This window comes from Lynx canadensis, chromosome A3 (assembly GCF_007474595.2).
Source record: "Lynx canadensis isolate LIC74 chromosome A3, mLynCan4.pri.v2, whole genome shotgun sequence".
NCBI lineage: Eukaryota > Metazoa > Chordata > Mammalia > Carnivora > Felidae > Lynx > Lynx canadensis.
In genome coordinates this window covers 59,517,701-59,543,825 of record NC_044305.1, presented here as the reverse complement: position 1 = coordinate 59,543,825, position 26,125 = coordinate 59,517,701, and the positions used below count along the sequence as shown (strand labels likewise).

Sequence of the window (26,125 nt, the reverse complement as noted above, 5' to 3'; positions counted from 1 at the left end):
GATCTCACAGATTTGTTCTAATGTCACACCGTAAAAAAACAAAAGGAGTGATTTTTGTATTGTGCTGAAGAGAGGTGCCAACGATTAGTGAAACGTGGCCACTCCTGCTGACTGGCTTGGACAGCCAGAGCCAGTCCACAGTGACTGCACTGGGTCACTACCTCCCACTCTCTCTACTTTAGAGGCTGCCCACAGCAGCCTTTCCAAGTCAGACATTACTCTTTCCCTCCTAGGAAGCTTTGAAGAAACCTCTGAAGGTGAAACACTAACAGAAGCTGAAAAGTCACAATCCCCCACTGGCAATGCCTGACAAAGGTGCATGGTACACACTGGCCGAGCAGAATCCTGGTGCAGCACCCTCTGGAGGGAAGACCTTCCAAGTCCCAGAACCCCCAAATGTTCACTGTGCACTACCTCAAGATGTGACTCTAATGGTTAAGCTGGTCAAAGATGAGAAAAAAGAGAGTCCCCCGTACAATAGAGGAAAATACATAAATGTAAATGCATAAAGGGAAGTCGAGTGTGATTCCCTACCTTAATTGCCTAACACAATTCCCACTAGATGCATAAATTATAGTTCCTATTAACAGCACTATGAATAATAATCAGTTTACTTTCTGACTTGTGTCTAAATATACTTTCTATATGATTTCATCTTTTATTCAGCTGTTTAAAAGCAGAACATCTAATTACAGTTCCTATTAGTCAACATTAATTTTTTTTTTCTTTTTGCTATGGAGCATGTGTGATGATTGATTTTCTAAAAACAGAATTCTTCAGCATATGGAACAAATCGTGTTATTATTAATGCATTCCCAAATGACTCTGCATTTCAATTCCCTTAATTATTTAGTCATTGCTGATTATGTCTTTTTACAATTCATTATCTCATTTCTTGCCATGTGGGCATTTTATTCATTAAGTGTCAAAATGAAGGGTTTGGCCTAAAAAAAAAGATAATCAGGAAATACTGACATATTTTTAAAAGTCTGTGTTTCCTTTCTTCAACATTTTCATGCCATGTGATAACATGGTCTAAATAACAAGTATTTCAAGGGTATCTTTAGGTACCAATGCTAATCTGTGTATCGTGACAGCCATTGTTGGACCAGGTTGGAAGGCTGTCGAGGAGGGAGGCTGTGGAATTGCTTACTGGAGACATCTCTAAAGATTAGAACGTACCAGTCCCATCTGTAGCTCAATCACACGGTGATGTGGTATCATTTTAAACAAAGATACCATTTGTGTAAGTGGTTTGTTGTCCTAGTTTTATTCCAAAACTAAAATCACCTTTTAAAAATAGCTCTTTAAGTAGTGCTGGAAAACACAGGATAACAAACATTTACTAAACTGACTAGCTCTTAATAAGACTTAATTTTGTCCTTTGGCTGGTCCTATTGAAGTTATAGAACCAGATTCTGGCTTGGACTATTTAATAAGGCCTAGGCACTATGACCTTCTTGCAGATGTTGGCTCATGATTTCAGCGAGATCTGTGTACCTCGTCTGAGACCAAACTCATTATACAAATTTTTTAAAAGGTAAGGGGGAAACTATGAAAGGATTAAGAAGGCTGAGGATGTGAGAAAAATAGAGGAGAGCAGACATACTTATTTCTACCTGGTAAAAGCCTTGTGTCTATCTGAGATGTCAGGTTTTCTGAACAAAGCTTTATTTGTAACCTAGATGGTAGATACTACAGTAGCATAGAACAAAATGGTAAACCTCTTACCAAGTGTACCCACTAGCTAAACATGTACCTCCAGATCATGGTAAAATTGAGTACTCCTGAACATGATATGAAAATGGAACTCGTGCTTGGTTTTTTATTTAGAACAAACAACAGATGCCATACCGTCCAAGGAAAGTATACCAAGGCAAGGTGAAGCTTGTAAGAGATGGGCTCAAGGAGAGTTTTATGACTTTTTGCTCAATATCATCTGAGGCCCAGAACCAGAATTTCTTTGGAGAGAGATGCTGTAATATTATGTAACATTATAATGCTTCCCTCTCTCATCTGAAGTAAGTGAGGGGAAGGGAGACAGTTCTTCCTCACCTCAAACCTAAATGAAAGGGCTTTAATACACATACATGTGCACACATCAACCACCTTCAGGGGACTTTATATTTGCTCTGGGCACTTGGGGATACCTAACTAAAGCCTGGAAAAAATCAATGAGAGCAGCCAGTGAATGGTTGATAAGGCAGCACAGAAGGCTACGTCGCATGCAGACTGCACTGGGACCTACAGAGAGACAAGATATACATGGATGCAGAAGCTGGGTTGGACAAGAACATGGAGAGAACAAGGAGTCATATGGATTACAGATGAATTACCTTCATTAAAGGAGCTACAAGTGGATGTTCACAGTGGGGAAAAATCTTCCTGGAACTACTAAAGCATCCCATAAAGAACCAGTGCTCTTTCCCCAAAGGAGAGACCCACCGACACCACAGAGTACCAGTGTCAGCACACAGGGACAGCCAAATATGACTTGTTTGGCTCCTTAGCATTTTTATGACCCTGGTTCTAGCCCTGGGGAAGCTAGAAACCCCAGTTGAAAAAAGAACAATGTAAGACAGTGAAATAGAGAAAGTACTCTCATGTCCCTCTTTCCCTCCTGGGATTCCAGCCTGAAGGAAGCCCAAGTTGGGGGAAGAAAATCTTTAACTTTCAGTGAAGTTCAGAGCTTTGATGGTGCCCTATTACCGGGCACTTTAATTATTGAAATGAGATTTTCTGTCACTAAGAATGACTGAAGGACTTTTGAATCATCTTACTAGTGCATGGTAAAGTCATGGAAACTACTAAGATTTCATTTATGGGCAGGAGAAGAAGTAGCCCATGAAAAGGGTTGCGAGAGTCCACGTGACCAAACACAGAGGTGCTGTATGTCTGCATCCTATTGGGTACTCCTTGGGTGGAACAGTTACATTCTTTATTGTGGTAAAATATATATAACATAAAACTCACCATTTTAACCCGTTTTTAAGTGTACTGTTCAGTGGCATTAAGTACATTTGTATTGTTGTGTAACCATCACCACCATCTATCCACAAAACCTCTTCATCGTTCCAAATTGAAACTCTATTTCCATTAAATAGTATGTAATAGTTGTATTTTACTTACTTTTTAATTTGAGAGAGAGAGTGTGTGTGCGAGTAAGCATGCAAGCAGGGGAGAGAGGCAGAGAGAATCTTAAGCAGGCTCTGCACTGAGTGTGGGGCTCAATCCCACGACCCTGGAATCCTGACCTGGGCTGAAATCAAGACTTGGATGCTCAATCGACTGAACCACCTGGGCGCGCCTGTAACAGTTGCATTTTAAACAGTAAATAAAAGAACTCTGCATAAGGTCTGGCTCTTGGCTTCGGAATTTACTACATGCTTCTGCGGCTGTTTTACTTTTACTTATTCCATTTCTGATGCTCTTATTTGTGTGTGTGTAGATCTGAGTTTCAGACTACATCATATCCCTTCTGCTTCCGAATTTCCTTTAACATTTCTTATAGGTCTGCTGGAAATGAATTGCCGCAGTTTTCATCTGCAAAACTCTTTACTCCTCTTTAAGTTTTTGTTTGTTTGTTTGTTTTTGCTGACAAGTCTGGGTTGACAGCTTTTTCTTCTTTTACCACTTTAAAGATGTCACTCCATTGTCTTACCGCTTGCCTGGCTACTGGTGAGAAGTCTTCAGTCATTCTTAATTCCTCTGTTGGTAATGTGTCTTTTTTTCTTGGACTAACTTCAAGATTTTCTCTTTGTCTTTGGTATTCAGAAGTTTGAATATGATATACCTTGAGGGGTATGTGTGTGTATGTGATGGTATTCATACTGCTGGGTATTCTTTGAGTCTGAGTTTCTGGGATATGTGGTTTGGGAGTCTGTCACTAATTCTGAAAATTCTTGGTCATTATTTCTTTTGTCTTATTCTCTTCCCGCCCCCCCCACCCCGGGATTCCAATGATATGAATATCACATCATTTATAATTTAATTAATAATTATATTATAATTATCATATATATAATTATATATGTATATTTATATAATTATATAAATTATATAATTATTTATATAATTAAAATAATATATTATATATAATAATTATAATGAATTAATAATAATATTATTCTAAAGATCTTAGATACTCTCTTCTTTTTCCTCATATTTTTATCTCTTTGTTTTCGTTTTGAGTATTTTCCATTGACTTATCTTCATGCTCTTAGATTCTTCCCTCAGCAGTGTCCAGTCTGCTGATTAACCCATCAAAGGCATTCTCCATCTCTCTGTGCTCTCCATTTCTCAGTTTCTTTTTCATGTGGCTCTCTCTCTTATAATTTACAGTCCTTATCTCCCCAGTTAAATTACTTATATGATTCTGCTTGCATGATTTTAGATTCCTAGCAGAGGTAAAAGCTAACTTTATAATTTTAGAGGCCTTTTCCTTCAGAGCCATTAACATATTAATTGTAGCCATTTAAGTTCTCTGTTGTTTTCATGTCTGTGTCACATAAAACTCCCTTTCTGATGATTGCTTTGTTGCTTCAGATTGTGTTTTTCTTGCCTTTTCATAGGTCTCCTAAGTATGTATTAAAAGCCATACATAACTGTATAGGGCAGTACACTCTGAGTCCCTCTGTTAGGTCTTTAGTGTTAAGGTTTGTATTAATCTAGTTAGTAATTGGTCTGGATGTGAAGTTTGCTCTCTGCTTGCCTAGGCATCTCCCCACTCAACTTTGGGTCTTTCCTATGCATGACTCTTCCAGTGGTATCCCAGTGTCATTTCTACTCACTGCTTGCTAGTGTGGTGGTTAGAGAATTGGGGAGGGAAGACAGTCTCTGATGTTCTAATTAAGACTTGGTTTCAGGTAGGCACTGTGAACATGAGTCTTCGTGCAAGGCCTCTCTCCAGATGTAATGTTAGGTAGCACATATTCCTGCACCATCCCTAGGGGTAGAGCTATTTCTTTTCTCTTCCCCAGGTACAGTGGACCTCCTCTAGGGACCTCAGAATACATTTTAGTTGTCCTTCCTTCTGGAGATTAAGGCTTTTGTTTCTTAGAAATGACAGGGAGAGAGGTCTGAGTTCAGTTTTGGAGGTGGTTGCCATTCCCCTGCCCCACCAGTGTTCTCAGGTTGCAGTTTTGTGCAGATGAAGACTTCCAGTCAGTCAGAGAAATAGAGGAATTGGGTCTGAATGGAGGTTGGGAAATGACTGCTGTTCCCTCCCCTGTGTCCCCCAGCCAGCACCACAAGAGAGACTTCTCAGTATGCTCCCTGGTCTTTCCCATTAGTGTCTGGTGGAGGAAAAGCCAAAAGAGAGTGAAACCCTCCTTGTGTTTGTGGCACTCTCCTGTGAGCCCGCACTTAACTTTAGCAATTCATTACAAGTTTCTAGCTGAATCTTCTTACTGGTTTACATGGCCTTGGGTGGTGTCCCACATAAGCAAATGCTTAGGCCTTATTTCTTCCTGAAGGTGACTTTCTCTCATCTCATTTTATGTTAATCATTTGCCCTGTGATACCAGTTCTTTTATGGGTTAAATAGTTAATTTGCTGTTTCTCTAGCTTTTTTCTTGTTGTAAGAGTGGAAGCAGTGCATTTTCTAGCTCTCTACCTTCTTTCTGCAGCTCTGAGCTGAGACATTACTGTTTTCAATAGTACCTTACCAAGCTGTGTGCAATCCTTAATCTCTTTTGAGCTACCCAACCAACCTGGATCAAGCACATGTTACTGCTGGCCACAGGCAGACAAGACAATCAGTTAGAAAACTTACTATTAGGGTGCCTGGGTGGCTCAGTCAGTTAAGCGTCCCAGTGGTCATGATCTCACAGTTTATGGGTTTGAACCCTGCATCCAGCTCTGTGCTGACAGCTCAGAGCCTGGAGCCTGCTTTGGATTCTGTGTCTCCCTCTCTCTCTGCCCCTCCCCTGCTTGCACTCTGACTTGCTCTCAAAAATAAATAAGCATTAAAAAAATTATTTACTATGTTGAATATGTAGGCCCAGTTCTTCATTTTCAAGTACTGATACATATCATTATAAATTAATTCATTGAAGAATAGATTCTTATCAGAGGCAACACTAAGTTTATAATTTTAGATGCTTGAGTCCCCATGAAGACATAAATTATCTATATATAAAATTCTAGCTCTTATTCATTTCTAGACTCTAGGAGTCTGGCTTTCTTAACAGTAATAACTTAAGGCACTGAATATAATTTAACAAGTAATATGTCCCATACTTGAAAGTATATAAGATGTCTTTAAATACTTAATAAGTCCATTTTTTCATGAAGTCAGATTTTCAATAAACCATTCAAGCACTTATCGAGATGATTGCTGGGTGCCACAAGACCATACAGAAATGTAGGCAATCTCATTCTAATTGAAATTAAGTCTGTACATCACTGAAAAATACCATATTGAAAAGAAATAATCCTTCATACATGGTGTAAAAATGCCAACCCATTTCTTTTTTGTGTGTCTTCTTTTAAGGGTCTATATAAAAGCTGAGGATTTTCCGAACCTACCCCTTTGAAGACTTCCACTATTTTAATTCATTATCCTTTCAAGTCCAAGTAGATTTCCGAGTTTTACATTGCTCTCCTCGGTTGAATAAGTATATGTGGAAAGGATTTATATTTAAGTAGGAAGGTTCTATGTCATTTGCCAGCTGTTCCAAGCAATGTACCAAGTGTATTTCAATGTGAAAATACTGCTATAAGTTAGAAGTTATGCATGATTTTTAATCCTTTGTGAGCTCTCAAAAGGAATCTTTAGAAACATAGCAGACTAGAACACATATTATAAAAATTACCTTGCCTGGGTAATCGGATTTATAATTAGGCATACTTAGTATAACCATACACATGGAAAAGCAACTTATAGGCATAAGTTGACATAGTTTTACAATCAACTAAAAAGGCAAAGAAATTTAAATAAGCACTTTAACTGTACTTATTAACAAGATAAAAAGCTATCAACTGCCTATCAAACAAATGTTCCACCAGGGGGTGTAGTCTGCACTTATTCCCTCTGCAGTCACTTTACTTAGTACATGCACCTGAACATTTGTATAAAAAACTCCATTTTTGTAAAGTAATTTATAATGTCCCACTGGCTTTGGTTTTATTCCAAGCTTTATTGTTTGTCAGTCAAACTTGGTGATTTCCAACACTTTTGTTTTCCTATTAACACTAAGTTTTAAAGAAACTGTAAGCAGGTTCTTTAGTGGAGTTTGCTGTTAATCCCAGGCCAATCTTTTCCTATAGCCAGGAAGCCTTTAGCAAAGCAATCGTTTCGCAGCAGTAAAGATAATTTCACAAATATTCTACAGCTAGATATCATAGATTGAAATTCATCGCTAATGAATCTGAAAATACTCGATTACCCTAACCACAAGTATACCAGCAGCTAACAGTCATCAGTTCCAAAATAAAATGTTTATTTCAATCACAGATTTACAAAATTGGTTTACCTCCAGAACTGCCTCTGATGAATGAAAATATTTTGTTAGATGCTGACTCACTAAGATGTGTGTATTCACAAATTTATCCAGCAATGGGTGTTACAACCATATCAAATAGTGAGTGAGAACAATGACTTTTTTTTCTGGGCAAAATGTGCACTGTTTTGAAATCTATATTGGCTCAGTGTTACCCAGCCGGTCTGGGGGCAGTGCTGTTGTTGAACACAGCAGTATCTGATGCACAAGCTGGAGCTCTGGTGCGACGCATACCCATGCGGTCAGCGGAGTCTCGACTTCTGTCACCTGGAATTCTGGGTGTCTCTGGACTCTCCTTTTTTACCCTCCTGCCTTGTGAGGAAGAGGAAAGCACTGACTGATGTTGCTTTTACTAGGGGTAATATGGGCAGAAATGTGCAGCTCCATACAAGGCAGCATATAACAAAGGCTGATGCAGAAGAACCCAGAGTTTGAAGGCATATTACTCGTAACTAGTTTACACATGAATATACACTTGAGATCAATTCCTAAAGAACCATCAGCGGTATTTCTATGCTCACTGTGCATCCCTCATGCCACATGGCATGTACCAATCCTCAATCTAACTCCTTACAGACTCTTTGCAGCTTCTTACCACCGTGGCAACAGACGCAGCCATCACGTATCCCTTTGTTTCCTCAAGACTGTAAGAAAAAAGTGGTACAGATGCGAGAGTCTTGATGTATCCCCACAAGAAGAATTTGCTTAGTCTTCTGTTTTGAAAATATTCATAGTTTTAAAAAAATTTGCACTGCATTACATTTATAAGCTTGGGCTCCAGAGACCTGAGTTTAAATCCTAACCACGTCTCCTAGTTACTCTCTACATCTCCACTGCCTCTTCTGTAAAATGGGGATGACAGCATATAGGATCACTGTGACGATTAAAAGGGGTAATAGATATTAAGGGCACAGTTAACCATCCATACATGTTAAGCTTTGCTGTTATGATACTTTCTGATGCTTTAAGCCATGGAATTCACTCTAGTCCAAGGAGCTATTCAAATCCTGCACCTTAAATACAGGGAGGCTATGATGTAATATTGATTTGATCAGCTCTTCATCATTTTCAGTGTCCAAGGTCTAGCACATGTCCCTCGAGGAACCATGAGTTTTCCCAGTGCTTCTAGCACACTGGGGGTGGGGGAGAGGATAGGGGAAGGGAATGCATCTTTAAAATGTTCAAATCAAAATTACTGTTCATCTGATTTCCTAAACATTTGTTCTAATTCACCAAATATTTTGCTCACTGCCTTTTCTTTTCATCTTCCTCCATTTGCATGTGCTTTGCTTTTGATGTGGCACACACTTTAAAAATACATTATTAAGCAGACAAGCATGTCACCCCTGGAGCTAGCACTCTGTCCCCTGCTTATTCTTAACAAATCTCCTTTTGTGTTCTTTTGTGCTGAAGTGATTAATCATTTCAACTATTCAAGGGTTGCTGATGATCTTTCTAGATGATGCCAGCTACAATGACCCCTCCTCCCCCACCATTTACACCACTTTAAACATGTTAGGAATCTGCTTCGGAGTCTTTATTCATATCACAGTGGGCTCCTCATTTCATACAACAATAACAAACTAGCCTCCAAAAGAACTCCGTGTTCATTTTTTTGTCTTTTTCCAGAGTCTGGGATTGGGATGGGTGTGAAGAGGCTGGTGAGAGACGACGGTGAATAAACAAGTAAACAGGAAGTTAAAAAGTCAGAATGATAAATGCATATTTTGCAGACTAGAGGAGAGGTTTTTATCTCACTGTCTGGAAAGAACCTGTTGCACTTCATTTCCTGTGCAATACCATCTTCTTCATTGCATGTGGCTTGGTTTTCTTACCTTCCTTGCCTCTTTCTCCCTAGTTATATGCAATGGGATTTTCAAATGGCTTTTGTAGTTCGAGTTGAGTCTCAGAATTACCAGGGTCTTAATATGTAATTTGGTTTCCAGAGAAGCAGCCTGGGTAGGTTTTCAGGGATTGGTCAGTTTTTAGTAGCTGTTACTAACATTTTTAGCTATATTTAAAGGTTCTATTTTGAAAAGCCTATTCTTCACTCCTCCAGCCCACCTCCCAATATACACCACTAAACTGAATTCAAAAACATGTTTAAAAATGGGCCAAAAATACTGTTAGGTCACAAGTTATTGCCAGGGGAGGGAAGACTAAAATGATTCATAAAAATGTGTGGATATAAGTATCTTGATAATAATAAAGCATCTCAGGGTAATTTAAAAAGAAATATGTACTCTACGTACAGAAGTAAATCTTTATTTGAGACTACTAAAAAGATATTTACAAGTAGCTGAGGATAGAGTTTTAAATTATTGTATAATACATCAATAATAAGCCTGCTGATCTTAAGATTTTTGATCAAATCTCAGAAGCCTAATCAATGTTCATAAATATTTTGTTTAAAAAATAACATGAAATCTTTAATATTTTTAATTCCACACAACCACAGATCTCTAATTATTTAGAATTACAACACAAAAATAAGCCACTAAAATAAAAACATTGTACTGAAAAACCTGTAATAATAAACAGTGAACTGCCATAACTGGTCATAACTTCTATGATGTCCTAAGAAATTCAGGGAGAGAAAAAGATACACATCCTCAAAAACAGGCACATCTTTTTAGTGGGAGGAGAGAGAGAGGGAAGAAAATAAAGCCGCTACTGTTAGCATGTGACAATTGTTCTCAAACCTGATAACTGGAGACACAGGAAGAGGTGTATGTTTCCTGATTTATCATCAGAAACTGAAATTGTTTAGAAAAACAGTATTTGGTAGAGGGCTGATCTCTGGAGAGTGAAGGTATGAGCAGTGGTACTGAACACAGCACTTCTCCAGAACTTCTGAGATATAAGTAGTCCCAGGAATGGTACTATGTGCAAATGGGACAACATACACATGCAAAACCTAGTTAATGCAGGAGGCTAAAGAATGTTGATGCTGGGTCACCTATTCTGAAATTACAGGCTGTGTGGACAGCTTTGAAAGTCTGAACAAAACAAGATGCCCATAAATATGGGAGCACATTCTAAAAGTTATGCAAAATATCTGAGTTCCGGTCTCTATTTTTATTTGTTTGTTTGCTTGCTTGCTTATTTATTTATTTTATATATATATATTTATATATATATATATATATAAATATATATATTTATTTATTTTATATATATATATATATATATAAATATTTATATATTTATTTAAAATGCTTATTTATTTTAACAGGGGGAGGGGCAGAGAGAGAGGGAGAGAGAGAGAATCCAAGCAGCTTCTCACTCAGTGTGGAGCCCGATGTGGGACACAATCTCATGACCATGAGATCATGACCTTAGCTAAAATCAAGTGTCGGATGGTTAACCAACTGAGCCACCTGTGGGAGTGCCCCCCAATTCCTACATTTAAAAAACACTTACATTGCATTGCATCCAACTACCATAAAAACAAAATAATTGCACACCTACAGATCCAATTTCTCCAAACTTATAAAACAACATATAAATGAAATGGAAAAAAAATTAGGTTTCTAAGTTTTATCAGGTTATGCTGATCTAAATAATTATGAATAAAAGAACTATAGAAAATGTCTTATTTAAAATATATGATTAATATCTAGATAGATGGTCTAATTTTTGAAGGCCCTTATCTCTTTAATCTGCAAATTATCATCTTCTATTTTAGAAGTTATTTTCAACTTCTCTCTGTGGGTACAATAGTAATTTGTAGCAAATTTTTAATTTCACACCCCATAATTTGAAAAAGTAACAGAAAACACTCTGTGTAGTTTTCATGATTAAAAATACAATTTTAAAATGTATATCTTGAGTTGATCGCTTTGGGTAGATGTGTTTTAATTGTTCTAAGAACTGCTTTCCACAGAGCATATTAGCAGTGGAAATAGCTTTGACTTTCAGCCCTTGATTCTATGAGCAGCAACATGGTAATTAACCAAATTATCCCTGCAAATTTATTATCTTGATTTCTTCAACTTGTACATTATACTCATTATCTATCAAAATGAAAAACTCAGTCTCATGAAAGATAATCAGAACATAAGCAGCAGATACGAAGGTCTGAGCTCTCCCGATGTGTATGCCAGCAAAAGCTGCCGGACTCCTTTTCACTTCCAACCCTTGGGAGTTAAGAGGTGAGTTTTCATCTCTCTTGCATTTGTGCTAATTGTAGAATGTATCCTAATGCTCCCAGGTCACACAACAGTCTTGGCTGTCCTTGGAGAACTGATGTTTTAGGGGCATAGCACCTCAACATTTTTTGTTGCAGGATTGGAAGGACAAGGTGGAGGGCAGGAACAGACATTGAGTAAAACGTCAAAGTCATCCATTCATTATTCTCCACCCATATATTCAGTATTTATTAAACATGCATTATGTGACAGTCATTTTGACAGCCCCCGGGGATAGACAGTAACAGCCTAATGCGGGATAAGAAAGACCATTGTGACTCAAGGTAATAAGTGAAGTGATAAGAATAAACGATAGCTTTCCTGGGGAATACAGAATAGGAGCCTCTAACTCAGACTCTGGGAATCAGGAAGGCTTCCTGGAGGGAGTGACATCTCAAGGTAGGCTTGGAAGATAAGCAGAAAAACAGTGGAATCTGGGGGGAGGGGTAGACAGAGCATGCTCTGTGGGTACAGAAGAACATGAGATAAGCCCAGAGGTGAGGGAGAGGTGCTGACATTACTCTAGCAGAAGTGGGGTAGAGAGTGTGGGATGGGCAGTAGCCAAAGATAAGGCTGGAATGTGATACAGGACTAGGATTTGTGTGGCTCTATAGACCACATCTAGGAATCTGACTCTGCCCTGAACCCAGAGGGGAGCCACCAAAATGTTTTTAAAGCAAACATGCTTTGGAAAGCGGATTCTTCCTACACTGGGGAAGCTGACTGGAGGCAGCTGGTAGGCAGGTGGCCAGGGAGGAGGTCTATGGAACAATCTAGGTGGGAAAGGATGATGGACTGAACAAGGAGGGCAGCACAGGGATGGAAAGAAGCAGACCTATTTGAGGGAGATTCATGAGACAGACTGACAGACTGGGTATAGAACCGAATGTGGCAAGTGTGGATAGGAGAATCCAATGGCTTGAGAAGCCAGGTGGATGAGGATAACCCCTGCTGGAGGAAGAATCAGCAGAGGTATGGGGTGGCATTAGTGTGGAGGGGTCCATGACACATATAAGTGGAGCTGGACAGATGAGTATGAAACTCAGGAAACAGAGCTGGGCTCGAGATACACACTTAACACCCATCATGGCACAAATATTACCAGAAGCTGGAGAAACTGTAGCCTGTGAGAAGAAAAAAGAGCTAGGACAGAAGTCCGAGGAATACTAACACATATGGGATAAAGGTAGTTGCAGGAAGAGAGGTCCATGGAGACCAAGAAGAAATGGACCACCAATTGGGAATAAACCCAAGAGGGTGTGGTGAGAGATGCTAAGGCCTGCGCATTTTAAAGTGGAATGTGCAGTCAGCACATTGAATACCCCCCAAAAGATCATACTGGGAATGGTCTCTGAGCTTAGTGGGAAGCTATCCTGGACCGTTGACCCTGGTATAATGGTTTCAGAGGAGTGGATGGAGAGAAACTGGACAGCGGTGGGTTGATAAGAAAGTGGAGCTGAAGGCACATAGGGACTTTTGCCAGGGGAGTCTACCGAAAAAGGGAAGAGCCACAAGGAGTACAGATTTGAAGAAACTCTTTTCCAAAGATGGAAAGAATGTGTACATATTTACCCTGAGGACAAGACACTACAATAGATGGGGGCTGGAGGGCACTTGTCAGCTCTTGAGTTGGCTGCAGTAGTGAATGGGACTCCAAAGCACAGGCAGAGGGATTGGCCAGAAGTCAGGAAAGAGGGAAGGAGGGGTAGGTGAGATTCAGGTAAGTTTCCAGGTCTGTCAGAAGGTCAGAACGTGGGAAGTCTGGCAAGGCAGAGTCTAGGCCTATTTTGTTCACTGCAGTACCCCCAGTGCCTAGGACAGAGGCTGGCAAATTGGCCAGTGAAGCAAGCAGGACGAGGGCTTCATGCTAATAGCATCTATTTCCTGAGTTCCAGAGAAGGCGGAGCTTCTGCTGAGGCAGGAAGGAGATGCAGATGTCAGAGGTGTGGAGCAAGGGGAATGGCTTGGCTAAGCCAGATCAACCTCATTCTTGGGGATGAAAAAGTCTTACTCTCTATGTATAAATCACAGATACATGTACCATCCATAGATGTACAATATATTTGTGGTATTAGAATTTTGTTGAGTAGCAATTAGGAAGAGTGTCTTGTAAGATTCCTTAGAAGAGGATAATGAGAAAAAATTGAGGAACACTGACTGGGCAAAGGTGGAGAGACTGCAGGACACCTAGAGCACCAATGCCTGGTGAAGACCACATTGACAGTGAGCTCTAGTGGGAGCAAGTCACTGTTTAAGGGAAATAGCACAGGCCAGCTAATGTGATCCTGCCCTGGAAGTAGGATTCAGCATAAATGAGAGGTCACAACTGGTTGGGTGCCTAGAGGGGTCCATGATCCAGCCCCAGAGTTGGCTGCTAGAGAAAAGGTTTCACTGCTCCATCCCAGAAGTCCTGGAGGGACTCAGGGCTGAGGACAAGGGACCAAGCACGATGGTGCCCTGCTAATGGAGGGGCGCGTCCACAGAGGGACCCTCCTCAAAGGAGGGCAATGCCTCACACATGGCTGTGCCAGTCACAGGCTAAAATTGGCAAGCTCTCTGGGGGAAAGATGGCCATGCCCTTATGGAATCTTGATGGGGTGGAAACAGTAGGAAGAGGTCTTCAGTGACTTGTATTCAAGAACGTGTTTGCAACAACCAGCTGCCTGAGAGAATTTCTAAGTCAGAGAGAGAGAAGCATAAAATGTAGGGTAGAGGTGAAGAAGGTCACAGGACTCTTTATGCCAGAAATTTCCTGACACAAAGGTTACACGCATGCATATATACATACATCACCCTCCAAAAATACTTTTACAAACAAGGAGAATCTTATTTGTCTGCACATTTTAAGTACTAATATCACTTTGGCTAATATTTTAATGTTTTTGTGCTTTAAAAAAATTTTTTTTCTTAATGTTTATTTATTTTTGAGAGAGAGAGACAGAGCATGAGCAGGGATGGGGAAGAGAGAGAGGGAGACACAGAATCTGAAGCAGGCTCCAGGCTCTGAGCTGTCAGCACTGAGCCCGACACGGGGCTCGAACCCACGAACTGTGAGATCATGACTGCAGCTGAAGTTGGACGCTCAACCAACTGAGCCACCCAGGTGCCCCTGTTTTTGTGCTTTTTAATTAGCACTCTGAAATATTCCTTATAAAAGGACTTAAAATAAAAATTATATAAGTAATTATCCATTTTGATTTTTGGTAAGGTTTTCAAAGTCCAATGAACACATATGCTTATATTATACTTAAACACAGAAATAGGAAAGAAAAAATAAAATTGCATTCGTTCTGTTAGGTAAATTTAGCAAAGGACATGAAGCAAATTAAATGGCTAGCACTAAATAGTAGCACTGTACTGCTGAACAACAGCACTTAAGGGAACCAAAGATTAAAAATAAATATGTTCTTTGGGAACTTATACATTTGAAAGTATTATCAGACATCATAATCTGTGTCTTGGTATTTTCTGTAAGTAAAACAAAAAACAAATTGCAATGGTAAACTTCATTCTTGAATAAAGATAAGAATTTGCAAGCTTTGCTCTATGTGATCCAAGGTTAAGCACTTATTTTTCTGGAAATGATAACTCGCTGAAATACAAAGAAGCAAAATACCGCAAGGTGCTGTGAAAAGCTGAGCGGCATGGATGGGTGACACCGTATAATCCAATGGACCACATATACTCTGACAGTCGACCGCAGTCTCTGCTTCTGTCCCACCCTCCAACACTCCCATATTGCTGGGGTAGGACTCTGCAAAGCACCTTTCAGAGGAGCTGTTTGTTTTCTTCCCCACATTCTCTCTCTTATTCTATAAGCATCTGGTCCCTTTTGCATGTCTTACAAGTGTTTAAAAGCACAGAGTAAATCTACCACTTGTTGAGTGACATTCAATCTCTTCATTTCTTTGATCTCTTGATGTACCTTGTAAGGCAAGAGCAACAGAACACTTACAAAATCAAGTATTTTTAATCTTCTGGTCCTCTAATGTAATGCTGAGACTCTCCAAATATCTTCCTGAGAAACTGAAACTGGGTCTTTGACCTTGCCTGAAGCCCAGCTCTTCATGCATTCTGGCTGGCTGACACATTTCCCTTGCACATCTCTTAGTCTTTACCAGCCTGGGTACAGCAGGAGGCACACAGCACCATTAGTTTCCATGACACCCATGGCATCTAGGTTTTGTTAACATGCCATTTGTGTTATCTCCTCTTTTTTTCAGTCAGCACCTTCATAGTAAAATATTGACAAACACCCATGAAAAGATATCAGCTGAAGTATCAGAATTCACTCTTGACTGTCAGAGCAGAAAGTATATTCCCACAAGCCTCTAGCTACATGGGCTGCTAACATTCCTTTGGGCTTCTATCCCCATGGTTCTGTAAATGCCTTTGTAATTTCTAATGGTATGCATCAGAACAAGACAGGTAAACACAGAAAGGCAAAGCCCTTTGTGCCCAACAGGAGCTTCTGGACCTCTGAGGTTCCTCTGGCCATCACCCCAAAATCTCTGGGCTCAGAGCAAATTCTGATTTAGAGTGGTCTCTTGCCTCACGTCTGTTAGAAACTGAACACCTCTAGAGTCATCGCAAAGTCTACAGAGTGTAGCCAAATGGCCCTGAAACATTGGAGCAGGCCAATGGATACTCCTCACAGGTACAAAAATGCCCTTGGCAAGCAGAAATGGAGTCATTTAAGTAGGGTTTGTGGTTTTGGCCAAAAGGACTAGCATAATAACATCTCTTAAAAATGCATCTATGGTTATAAAATAAAATATAAATTGTGGTATTTCTGTCTCTATCCATTCAGATGATCAAATATGAAAAGAAAAATCAAAACAAAACACTACCAAACAATAATTCATCTTGGACAAGACTTGTAGGTTTTGTCTGGTCAATTTCTCTAGGCCTACATCAAGTTTACTTTTGCTTTGATTTTATTTCACTACAACAAGTAATGGGATGTATTAATGGGGCTCCTGAAAAGCTATACATGGACTGATTTTGCCATTTGTGGGCTTCATTTTGTCACTAACAAAATCTTTACTGTTTGAAACAAATGAAATAATTAATAAAGAAAAGAGCATGAGTTAAAACAAAAAAGCCCATCTGGCTCTGTGCTGACAGCTCAGAGCCTAGAGCCTGTTTCAGATTCTGTGTCTCCCTCTCTCTCTGACCCTCCCCCGATCATGCTCTGTCTCTCTCTGTCTCAAAAATAAATAAACGTTTAAAAAAAAAAAAAGCCCATCTGGTCTAAAGCAGGGGAGATTGGACTGAGGTCCATTTTTTCAAATGACCCTAATAGGTCACTTAAAACAAGTTGTCTGTTTGTTCTCTATTTTTTCTATAGAGTGGCTAATATATTTTCATTAAATGTAGACTTTTAAGCACAAGGTTTGTCTTGGCCCACCATGAGGGTCTGAACATGTCAGGGGGCCACAATAATGTGCACTTCATACAATGGTGCTTTCAATGCTTTCCTCACTCACAGATCTCCCAGAATCAAAACCAAAAATCTTGTCCAGCAGGCTCCTTAACTTTCTAGGAAAGGAGTTTCCTTTTGGGCTAGAAGTTGTTCAACTGTAGTGTCAAGAAATTGATGTGGGTCTCCAGAATTCAAACAAGTACCAGTTACCCTTTTCCTACCAACAGAAATGCAACTCTATGTAAATATTCACTATAAAGATTTCTATGAAGTTGGAACTGAATTAGTGACTAAAGATGAAAACTAAGAAGATAATCGGCTCTGATGTTATGCGGAAATTGTCTCTAAATTCATCCTTTGAGCCCAAACCAGAATCTCAATCATTGGTTTCTTTATTAGAAAGTCTCACATGCTATGAGTAGTACTCCTCAACAACTCCATCTAAAGCTGTCTTGCATAAAATTTGTGCATCCTAGATTCCAGCCCTGTACAACCCCATTAAGTTGTAAATGGATTTTATTTGCTGAACAAATGTTAATGCCATTCTACGTTAATGGATAATGCTACAGAAAGCACCTAAGTATTACAGCACTGGAACCTTTAAGAATGAAATATAGTGTAACTTAAAAAACTGTCTCTTACAAACATATGTCAGCTATGAGGGTTCCTAGCTTGTGTCGCCCATCTTCATAGAACTCAGTTATAATTTCTCCCTCGGTTAACTGAATTTTGCAATAATACACAGATTTATTAGGTCCCAGGGTTAAAATTCTCTGAGTAAGAGTAAAAAATAATTACACTTTAGAATATAATGTAATATTCAAATGGCTTGAAAACAGTCACCTCAGCAAAAATAAGAGAGAGGAAAGGAAGAAGAAGTTTAAAGATGAGGTTGATAACGTTGGCCATAAAACCTCTGTGAGTTCAAGTGCACAAATGCATGATCTGGCACTTCCGAATCATAAACACGTGGAAATGGGAAACCTCCCTTTCATGGCAAAATGCCTGAGTGGTTTCATTATTGAGCCAGGGGGACTTCTTCATTTAAATAAGAAAGCTTGATAGATAAGATAGAGAGGGTGCTGGTGCCAGACTGTGCTCGTTAAAATCCCAGCTCTACTACTTTCTAGTTGTATGACTTTGGGCAAGCTGTGTTTAACTTCCTTCTTCTGTAAAATGGGGATGTTAACAGTGCCTGAATCATGGGGCATCTGTGATGGTTAAATGAGTTAACACAAGCAAGAAACTGAGAACAGTTCCTCGTTTGTAATAAATGTTCCACAAATGTTAGCTCTTCATCATTTGGTACCTGTTATTATCTATAGGATTGATTGCAGATGGAAAGGCCCTGAATGGGAACCATGGCCTTTCCTCATAAAAGTTCTTTCAACTCACTGATGCTATATTCTCAGTTTTCTCTTGTCTGGATGCTGCCCCCTCTACTCCACAGAAACAGCAAGCAATAAAACCACTGATGAGCTTTTTGTTGTCCAATCCATAGAGTGGTTTTCAATTCTTGTCTCTCTTCTCCCCTCAGAAATCCTGTACACTGTTGAGCTTGAAACTCTCTTTCCCTGGATTCTGGGACTTTCCATGGCCATTATTACTCCTCGACTTCCTGAGTCATGCCCTCTTACTTTCATTTGCAAGGGGATCCTACTCTCCCTGACCCTTACACGTTTGAATTTCAGCTTTCATTGCCTCTCGGTCTCTCCTCTCTCTGGGTAGATTAACCTATTTCTGTGCTTTTATTACCAACAAAATTAGCCTGCAGCTTTAGACCTCTGTTCTGAGCCCCAGACGGATGTATGCTCATCTACATTCTCCATGTTTACTGGATTGCCTCAAAGGTAGTTCAAACTCAACATGTCAGAAAATTAATTATTTCATCCCTCCCCCTCAAACCAGCATCTCCTTCAATGTTTCCATGCCCGTGAGTGCCCCACCAAGCATCTCTCATCTGGACAGCTGCAACAGCCTCTCCTCTTTCTTCTTCCCCTTCTCCTCTCAATCCATTCCACAAAGCAGTCAGAGTAGAGTGTCTAAACAGCTAATCTGATAACGTTACTCTGGCTCAGCTCCTTCACTGTCTCCCCTACACATATCTTAAACATGACTGAGAAGAAACAGCCCTACCTGGCTTCTCCTGCCTAGTTTTCCCACCTACACTCTAGCCACTCTGGGCTCACTGCCCTTTGTGGGTCCCTAACTAGCCAAACTATTCCTGTTCCTCTGCTGGCAGCCTCAACATTTTTCTCCTATACGAATTTTCTATTCAAACTCCAACTATTGGTCCAAATGTTGCTTCCTCATGAAAGACCTAAAATTAGAGTCACCCTGAGTATTCGTCACAATTAATATTAGACATTTATTTATAAGATTACAAATAAAACTTAGTATCTATATCTTCCAGCACATCACTGGTTTCAAAAGGGTCATGTCTGTTTGGCCTGCTATTGTTCTCCCTGTACCTCCCACATGGAAAGGACATGCTAACACTTGTTAAATGAATATCTCAATTTTCATTATTTTAAGGCGCCTTTATGACCTGCTCATTCTCCACAATAAGAGAGAGAGATGGCTATAAGTACCAAGTACCTTGGTGACCTGGACCACATTAGGTTTACCTCGCTGATCATAAGGGGAGAGAAAGTGACAACGAAAACTGGGCTCCATAAAGACTACCTGTCCATGGGAACCCACTGCTTTTAAGCCAATACGTCATGCCCATGATTTAGAGTAAATGGAATCTGTTTGTGAGCTATCACAATGATATTCTTCCTTCTCCCTTGGAGGATTCTTTCCTTCCTTCACTTATTTATTTATTTATTCATTCAACAAGATCCTGATTCTCAATTCCAGACATCGGGGCCATGGTGTGGGAGGAATACTGACATCTGGCAGATACACAATAAATACAATAGGCTGTAACAGAGAAGGCCTCCTGTGCTTGTGTTTGGAAGAGAGGACATGCTTAGGACAAGTGGGGAAGACAGCCCTGAAGAATGACTGGTGTGAGCAAGGCAGAGGACAGCCAGGAAAACATTCCAGGCAAAACTGGGTATACTGGCATGATCATCTAGGAGCTCCCTCAGCAACAACTAAGGCTACTAACACCACAGGTTGACAGGTGAGGACAGAGGAAAAGGCCCACCTGGACAACACCAGCACCACTATCACCTCTGTTTCCTCTGACCCTATACTATCTCCCATCCTGGACCACTCATCATGGGCTCTAGGAAGATCAGAACATTAAAGAGAGCTCAGCTATCTTCTGATGAGTTCATCATCTCCACTGCCCTTTGCACATGCTTACAAATCAATGATCTGGTTGGTCCAGACTTTCCCTTTTGTTCCATGACTGATTCCAGGCAGGCTGTGGCTGTGGCAGTGCCAGTGCCAGTGGAATATGAGGGGCAATATCAGGAAGTAGGAGTGGGATGAGGGGGTATAAGGCTTTCCTCAGCCCTCTTCTGAAAAAAAAAATGCCTTAAACCTCTTGACGGCAGCATTCAGTTTAAGTGAATTTTATGTTACCTAAACTATACCGTTTTGGTGTGTGAATTGCTCAAGCCTATATTCACACTTTAAGCCTTGTTTGGAGTGCGGCAAAGAAAGGTCAAATGACAGATTTCTACCATAACCTCAGAAAAGATAAGAAAGGATAAGAAGGGGTCGGATTTTAAAAATAGTGAAATCAAAGGAGCGATGTGTACTGCTATTAGCATTTTGCTGACATAAATACCATAACCAATCAAAGGAAGATGGCTTTATCACTGAATATTTGGATTCCAAACGTGAAAGTATGTCAAAAGAGAAATAGGACAAGTATATCAGCACTTCACACTATTTGTTGTTTAATCTGAAACAAAGCTCCAGGTTAGAGATAATACAGATATAAAATACAATATGTATTTTATTTAACATATATTAAATGCCAGAAATGAAGCTACCCACTTTGACAACTGTTTTCTATATTAATCTCTGCCAGAAAAACAAAAATCATTACGAACTCAACAGATCAAACTTCAATTAATTATTTTGGTTAACTTGAGAGTTAAAAGGTTTATGAAATAATGCTTTCCAGAAGAAAAAAATCTGCCTCTGAAAACAATGTGATGATAATGTAAATTTTAAACCAAATAATTATATTACTGTCATTCATTAGCAATTCAAGAAAAAGTGTGTAGGATGTCCAAAAGTTAGAAACGTATTAAAATAAAGGTTTTTTCTTTATAGGGAATTGCCATCCCATCTGGTCTAATTTGTCTTGGTGTTTTTCCCAGTGTAATATCAGCTTTTTGAGAATGTAAATTATTAGGTCACTCCCCTGAATAAATATGAGTGAAGAAAAAATATGGGTTGAAGATGACATCCTGATTACAAGTTTGAATACTCAAGAAAACACTAATATGGCAGGAGAGCCCAGCTTAAGTGAATCTGGGTGTGAAACTGGTTCTTGGAGGGTATCTACTAGAGATAATGATGATGATGATGATGATGAAAAGGACAGTGTCAGACAGTAATAGGCAAAAACGGTAAGATGCAAAACAATATGGAAATAAATTTTCAGACAGTGAGCATCACCTCTTTGTCAGAGTGCTTCTGATTCTAATTAAGTTTAGGAGAAAACTAACAAGGCAACCCTTGCCTGACTGGGAAGTAAGGACTATTAAAGGATGCTTTTAAATAGTAGGCTGACAAATGGGGGCATCCAAATGTAAGCACAACCATATTTTTCATCTCAACTCTGTTCTTCTGTCTCCCAGCTGATCACTTTAATACAGTGTCACCTCAGCCTGTACAAAGGCACTGGGTTGATATGTAACTCCTAGATTTCTAAAAGAAGAATTGCTTTTGTAAAGCGGCATTTGGACAACTTATATGATTGCCTTCAGAAAAGGTAAACCTCAAACAAGAAGCAAACAATAGGCTCCTTGGACAACACAGCCACATGCCTCCTTCTATTTGGGATCTAGTCCAATCAATTGGTAAGATTTGTAAAAAGAAAAAAAAAATCTCCTTACCCGAATTATTTCTTCAACACAGCTGTTTGTGTCTCCAGATCTACTCTCCTGAAAGCAAAGGGGGAAAAAAAAACACAACAGAATTAGGCCTGAGAGCACAGATTTATGGTTACAAAGAAAAGATGACACATAAGCTTCTAAACTTGAGCTTGGACCAGGGATGCCTGAAGTGGGGCTTACTGATGAGCTCCTTTCCTTTATGGGGCAGCACGAGTCACGGCTATGACTGCTCCCCTCCCCTCTGTGGCACAGTGGACAGGTCAGCCAGGAGCACTGCATACACCTGAGTTTTAGCTCGGGGCCCTCCTGTCATGGCCATGCTTGGCAGGGCAGGCTTCTGGGAGGATAGCAGCCGACAGACAGGTGTGAGCTCTTCACCTTGGGCTCTACCAATGTGTGGAAATGTGGCCTCCACTGCAAAAGTGGAACCAGTTCACCTACCAAATACATGCAATGGCTTTGCCGAGTCCAGTGGCTTGCTAAGGCTTAAGTAAAAGTCTGTCCCCACTTTTTACGTAAAAGTCTGGTAGTTCCACCATCCTCAAAGCCCAGATTTACTGGTTTGATGAGCAGAAAACTGAAAGACCAAAAGGAGAAATATCCTCTCAACATTCGCACAGCATGCTGGGTGTCATACTCCACAGCCACTTGTTCTGTGACCCACACTGCCCTGTGCTGTGGAGATGTTAAGGACTCTGAGGAATGGTGGCTTCAGGTCAGAGCCGACACTGGGGAGCATTTTAAGTTCCAGAAATGCTGTGTGGTTACTGCTGGTTCCATAGCTCAGAGCGCAGGAAGTGGTATGGTGGGGACATGAAAGCAGCATCTGCTGGCAGAAGTGCCCACTGTGGTCTCAGGGAGCCACTTTCCCTGGCCTTTTAATTCAACAAGGCTGTCCACAGTTCAGCGTGACATTCTAGAACGAGGCTGTCTTCATAGTCTTCTCCAAACCCGCTCTCCCATCCTCGTCACAGTTCTCTCTCCATTAGGGAAGCAAATGTGCCCCTTCCTGGGTTTCCTGGTTAATTCCAAGTCGCCCTGTAGATAACAGGTCAACCAGGACTTCCTCAGAGCAGCCGTAGCTAAGCCTGGAGTACTCATCCTCAGCCGCATTTACTTCTTCAGAGCACTCACCACACTCAGTAACTAGCTATTTCATGATACTTCCTCCCCACAGAACATACACTCCACAAATTCAGGGGCTCTGGGTCTTTCAGCTGTGCTTCACATTGTCCTGAGTATGCACAGTAAATGTTGGCTAGTGGACACTGTATGAAGAAATGAATGAACCTACTTCCTGTAGTCTTAGAAATATGAGGAGTACCATAATTGGCTCCAAGATTTGGGAATATTGCAAAGGCTTGCCAAAGAGCACACCTTTGTACCCTAACCACCCCTGTGTGTGCCACCTCACCCCCTTCACCTGGTGGAAGAGCATTCTGTTTGAAATATTCTACCCTTCATACTGGGTAAGGAGGCAGAGTGAATGAAGATATGGGAAGCTTGAAAAGGTCCCACACATGATTGAGAGAATTTGTCCAGGTCCCCTAATGGAGGCCCATAAAGTTTACATGACTTGCCCCTTGCCACATAACAGCAGTGCCTGGACCAGACATAGGACTCCTGACTCTCAATCACGTACATTTTCACTTCCAGAAACTTTCCCCAGTCCCAAAGCTGTGTTTGAAATATAATCTGTTGGCAAATCTGAGTTCATTTGTCAAAGGTATTTCATTACCAGGGTTTCTACAAGGTTTATATAAGTTTAGAAATTTCTTGTGTGTGTATGTCTGTGTGTGTGTGTGCACGCGTGCGTGTGCACGCATACATGCACGTGGTAAAATATGCAAAATATGAAATTTGCCATTTTAAACCATTTTTTAAAGTTTTTATTTATTTTTGAGAGAGAGAGACAGACAGACAGAGCATGAGCAGAGGAGGGGCAGAGAGAGAGGAAGACACAGAACTCAGAGCAGGCTCCAGGCATTAAGCTGTCAGCACAGAGCCCGACGCAGTGCTTGAACTCACGAACTGTGAGATCATGACCTGAGCTGAAGTCTGAGGCTTAACTGACTGAGCCATCCAGGCGCCCGCATTTTAAACCATTTTAAAGTGTATAATTTACTGGCATTCAATACAGTCACAATGCCACCACTATCTAGTTCTATAAGTTTTTCATAACCCCGAATGGAGTCCCCATGCCTCTTGAACAGGAACTCCCCATTCTTCTCTCCCCAGCCCCTAATAACCACTACTTTCTGTCTTGATGGATCCTTCTAGTCTGGATATTTCATGTAAACGGAATCATAAAATATGTAGTCATTTATGTCTGGCTGGTTTCACTTAGAATAATGTTTTCAAGGTTCCTCATTTTTTTTTTTAATTTATTTATTTGGCTGGGGAGGGGCAGAGAGAGAAGGAGAGAGAAAATCACAAGCAGGCTCCATGCTGTCAGTGTGGAGCCTGATGTGGGGCTCAATCCCACAAACCATGAGATCATGACCTGAGCCAAAATCTAGAGTCAGATGCACAGCCGACTGAGCCACCCAGGCGCCCTGGTTCCTCTGTGTTATAGCATGTATCATACTTCATTCTTTTTTATGGCTGAATAATATTCCACTGTATGGATATACCACATTTTGTTTATCTATTTGTAAATTGATGGACATTTTGATATTTCCACTTTGGCTATTGTGATATCACTTCTATAAACATCCATGAACAAATTTTTGTTTCAATGTCTGCTTTCAGTTTTTTGGGGTATATAATTAGGAATTGAATTAGTAGGTCATATGGCAATCCTACGCTTAGCTTGTTGAGGAACTGCCAAATTGTTTTCCATACTAGCTGTACTATTTTATATTCCCACCAGCAATGTATGAAGGTTCTAATTTCTCCAACTCCTCACAAATACTTGTTTATTTCTGGTTTTGCATTGTTTTGTTTTTGTTAGAACCCATCCTACTGGGTATAAAATGGTATCTCATTACAGGTTTGATATGCATTTTCCTAATGACTATTGGTGTTGAGCATCTTTACATGTGCATGTTGGTCATCTGCATATCTGCTTTGGAAAAATGTCCTTTGCCCACTTTTTAACTGTTTTTGTGTGTGTGTGTGTGTGTGTCTTCCTATTGTTTGCTGTAAGAGTTCTTTATGTATTCTGGATCCTTGACCCTTATCAGATATATGATTTGCACATCTTTTCTTGCATTCTATGGGGTGTATGTTCACTCTCTTGGTAGTTCATGGATGTACATAATTTTTAGTTTTGATGAAGTCCATTTTATCTTTCTTGCCTTTGTTCCTTTGCTTTTGGTGTCATATATAAGAAACCACTGCTGAATCCAAGGTTCTGAAAGATGTACCCCTGTTATTTTTAAGAGTTTTACAGTTAGTTTTTATATTTAGGTCTTTAATCTAATAGTTTGAGAACTTTTAGGTAAGGTTAATTTCCTTATGGGTTATTTGGTAATTTTTAGTTAAAATAGGAACATTCTCTTTGTATAAATTACTTCATGCTGGTTCATCACTAAAAGATTAATAACAAAAAGCATAAGGCACAGCCACTGTTGCTCACAGTGCAAGAACACAACATACATGTCTATTACTATAAATCAAGAAAAAATAGTCTTAAAAAGCATGACAGGTTAGGAGACCCAAATGCGCATCCCTCCTGTTTACCCAAAAGTTCCAGTTTGGTGACACACATCTAATAACTCCCTCCCCAGTGCCTTATCCTAGGACTGCTCTGGAAACTTCACCATTCTAACACTCCAATCCAACTGGATCAAAGAGCTCTTGTTTGAACCTGCCCCAAACCTACTTCCTTTCCAGGGCAGCCTCAGGCAATCATCATAGAGTCTGTAGGGAACAGTCTCAGTCCGGCCAGGGCTCAATGGTGTTTGGAACAATCTCCTTTGGAATTCAGCAGTGGGGATAAATGATCTCAACTGGAAAACCTGTCTTCAAACTTACAAC

At 40.1% G+C, this 26,125-nt stretch overlaps 1 protein-coding gene across 1 annotated transcript in view; it reads right to left on the bottom strand.

Moving 5' to 3' along the window:
* The window catches only part of AFF3 (AF4/FMR2 family member 3), a 462,049-nt gene that overhangs the window by 265,098 nt on the left and 170,826 nt on the right, over window positions 1-26,125 (bottom strand). Inside the window, 1 exon segment of the mRNA XM_032592770.1 lies at window positions 22,145-22,192. Coding sequence (XP_032448661.1) covers window positions 22,145-22,192 — 48 coding nt within the window.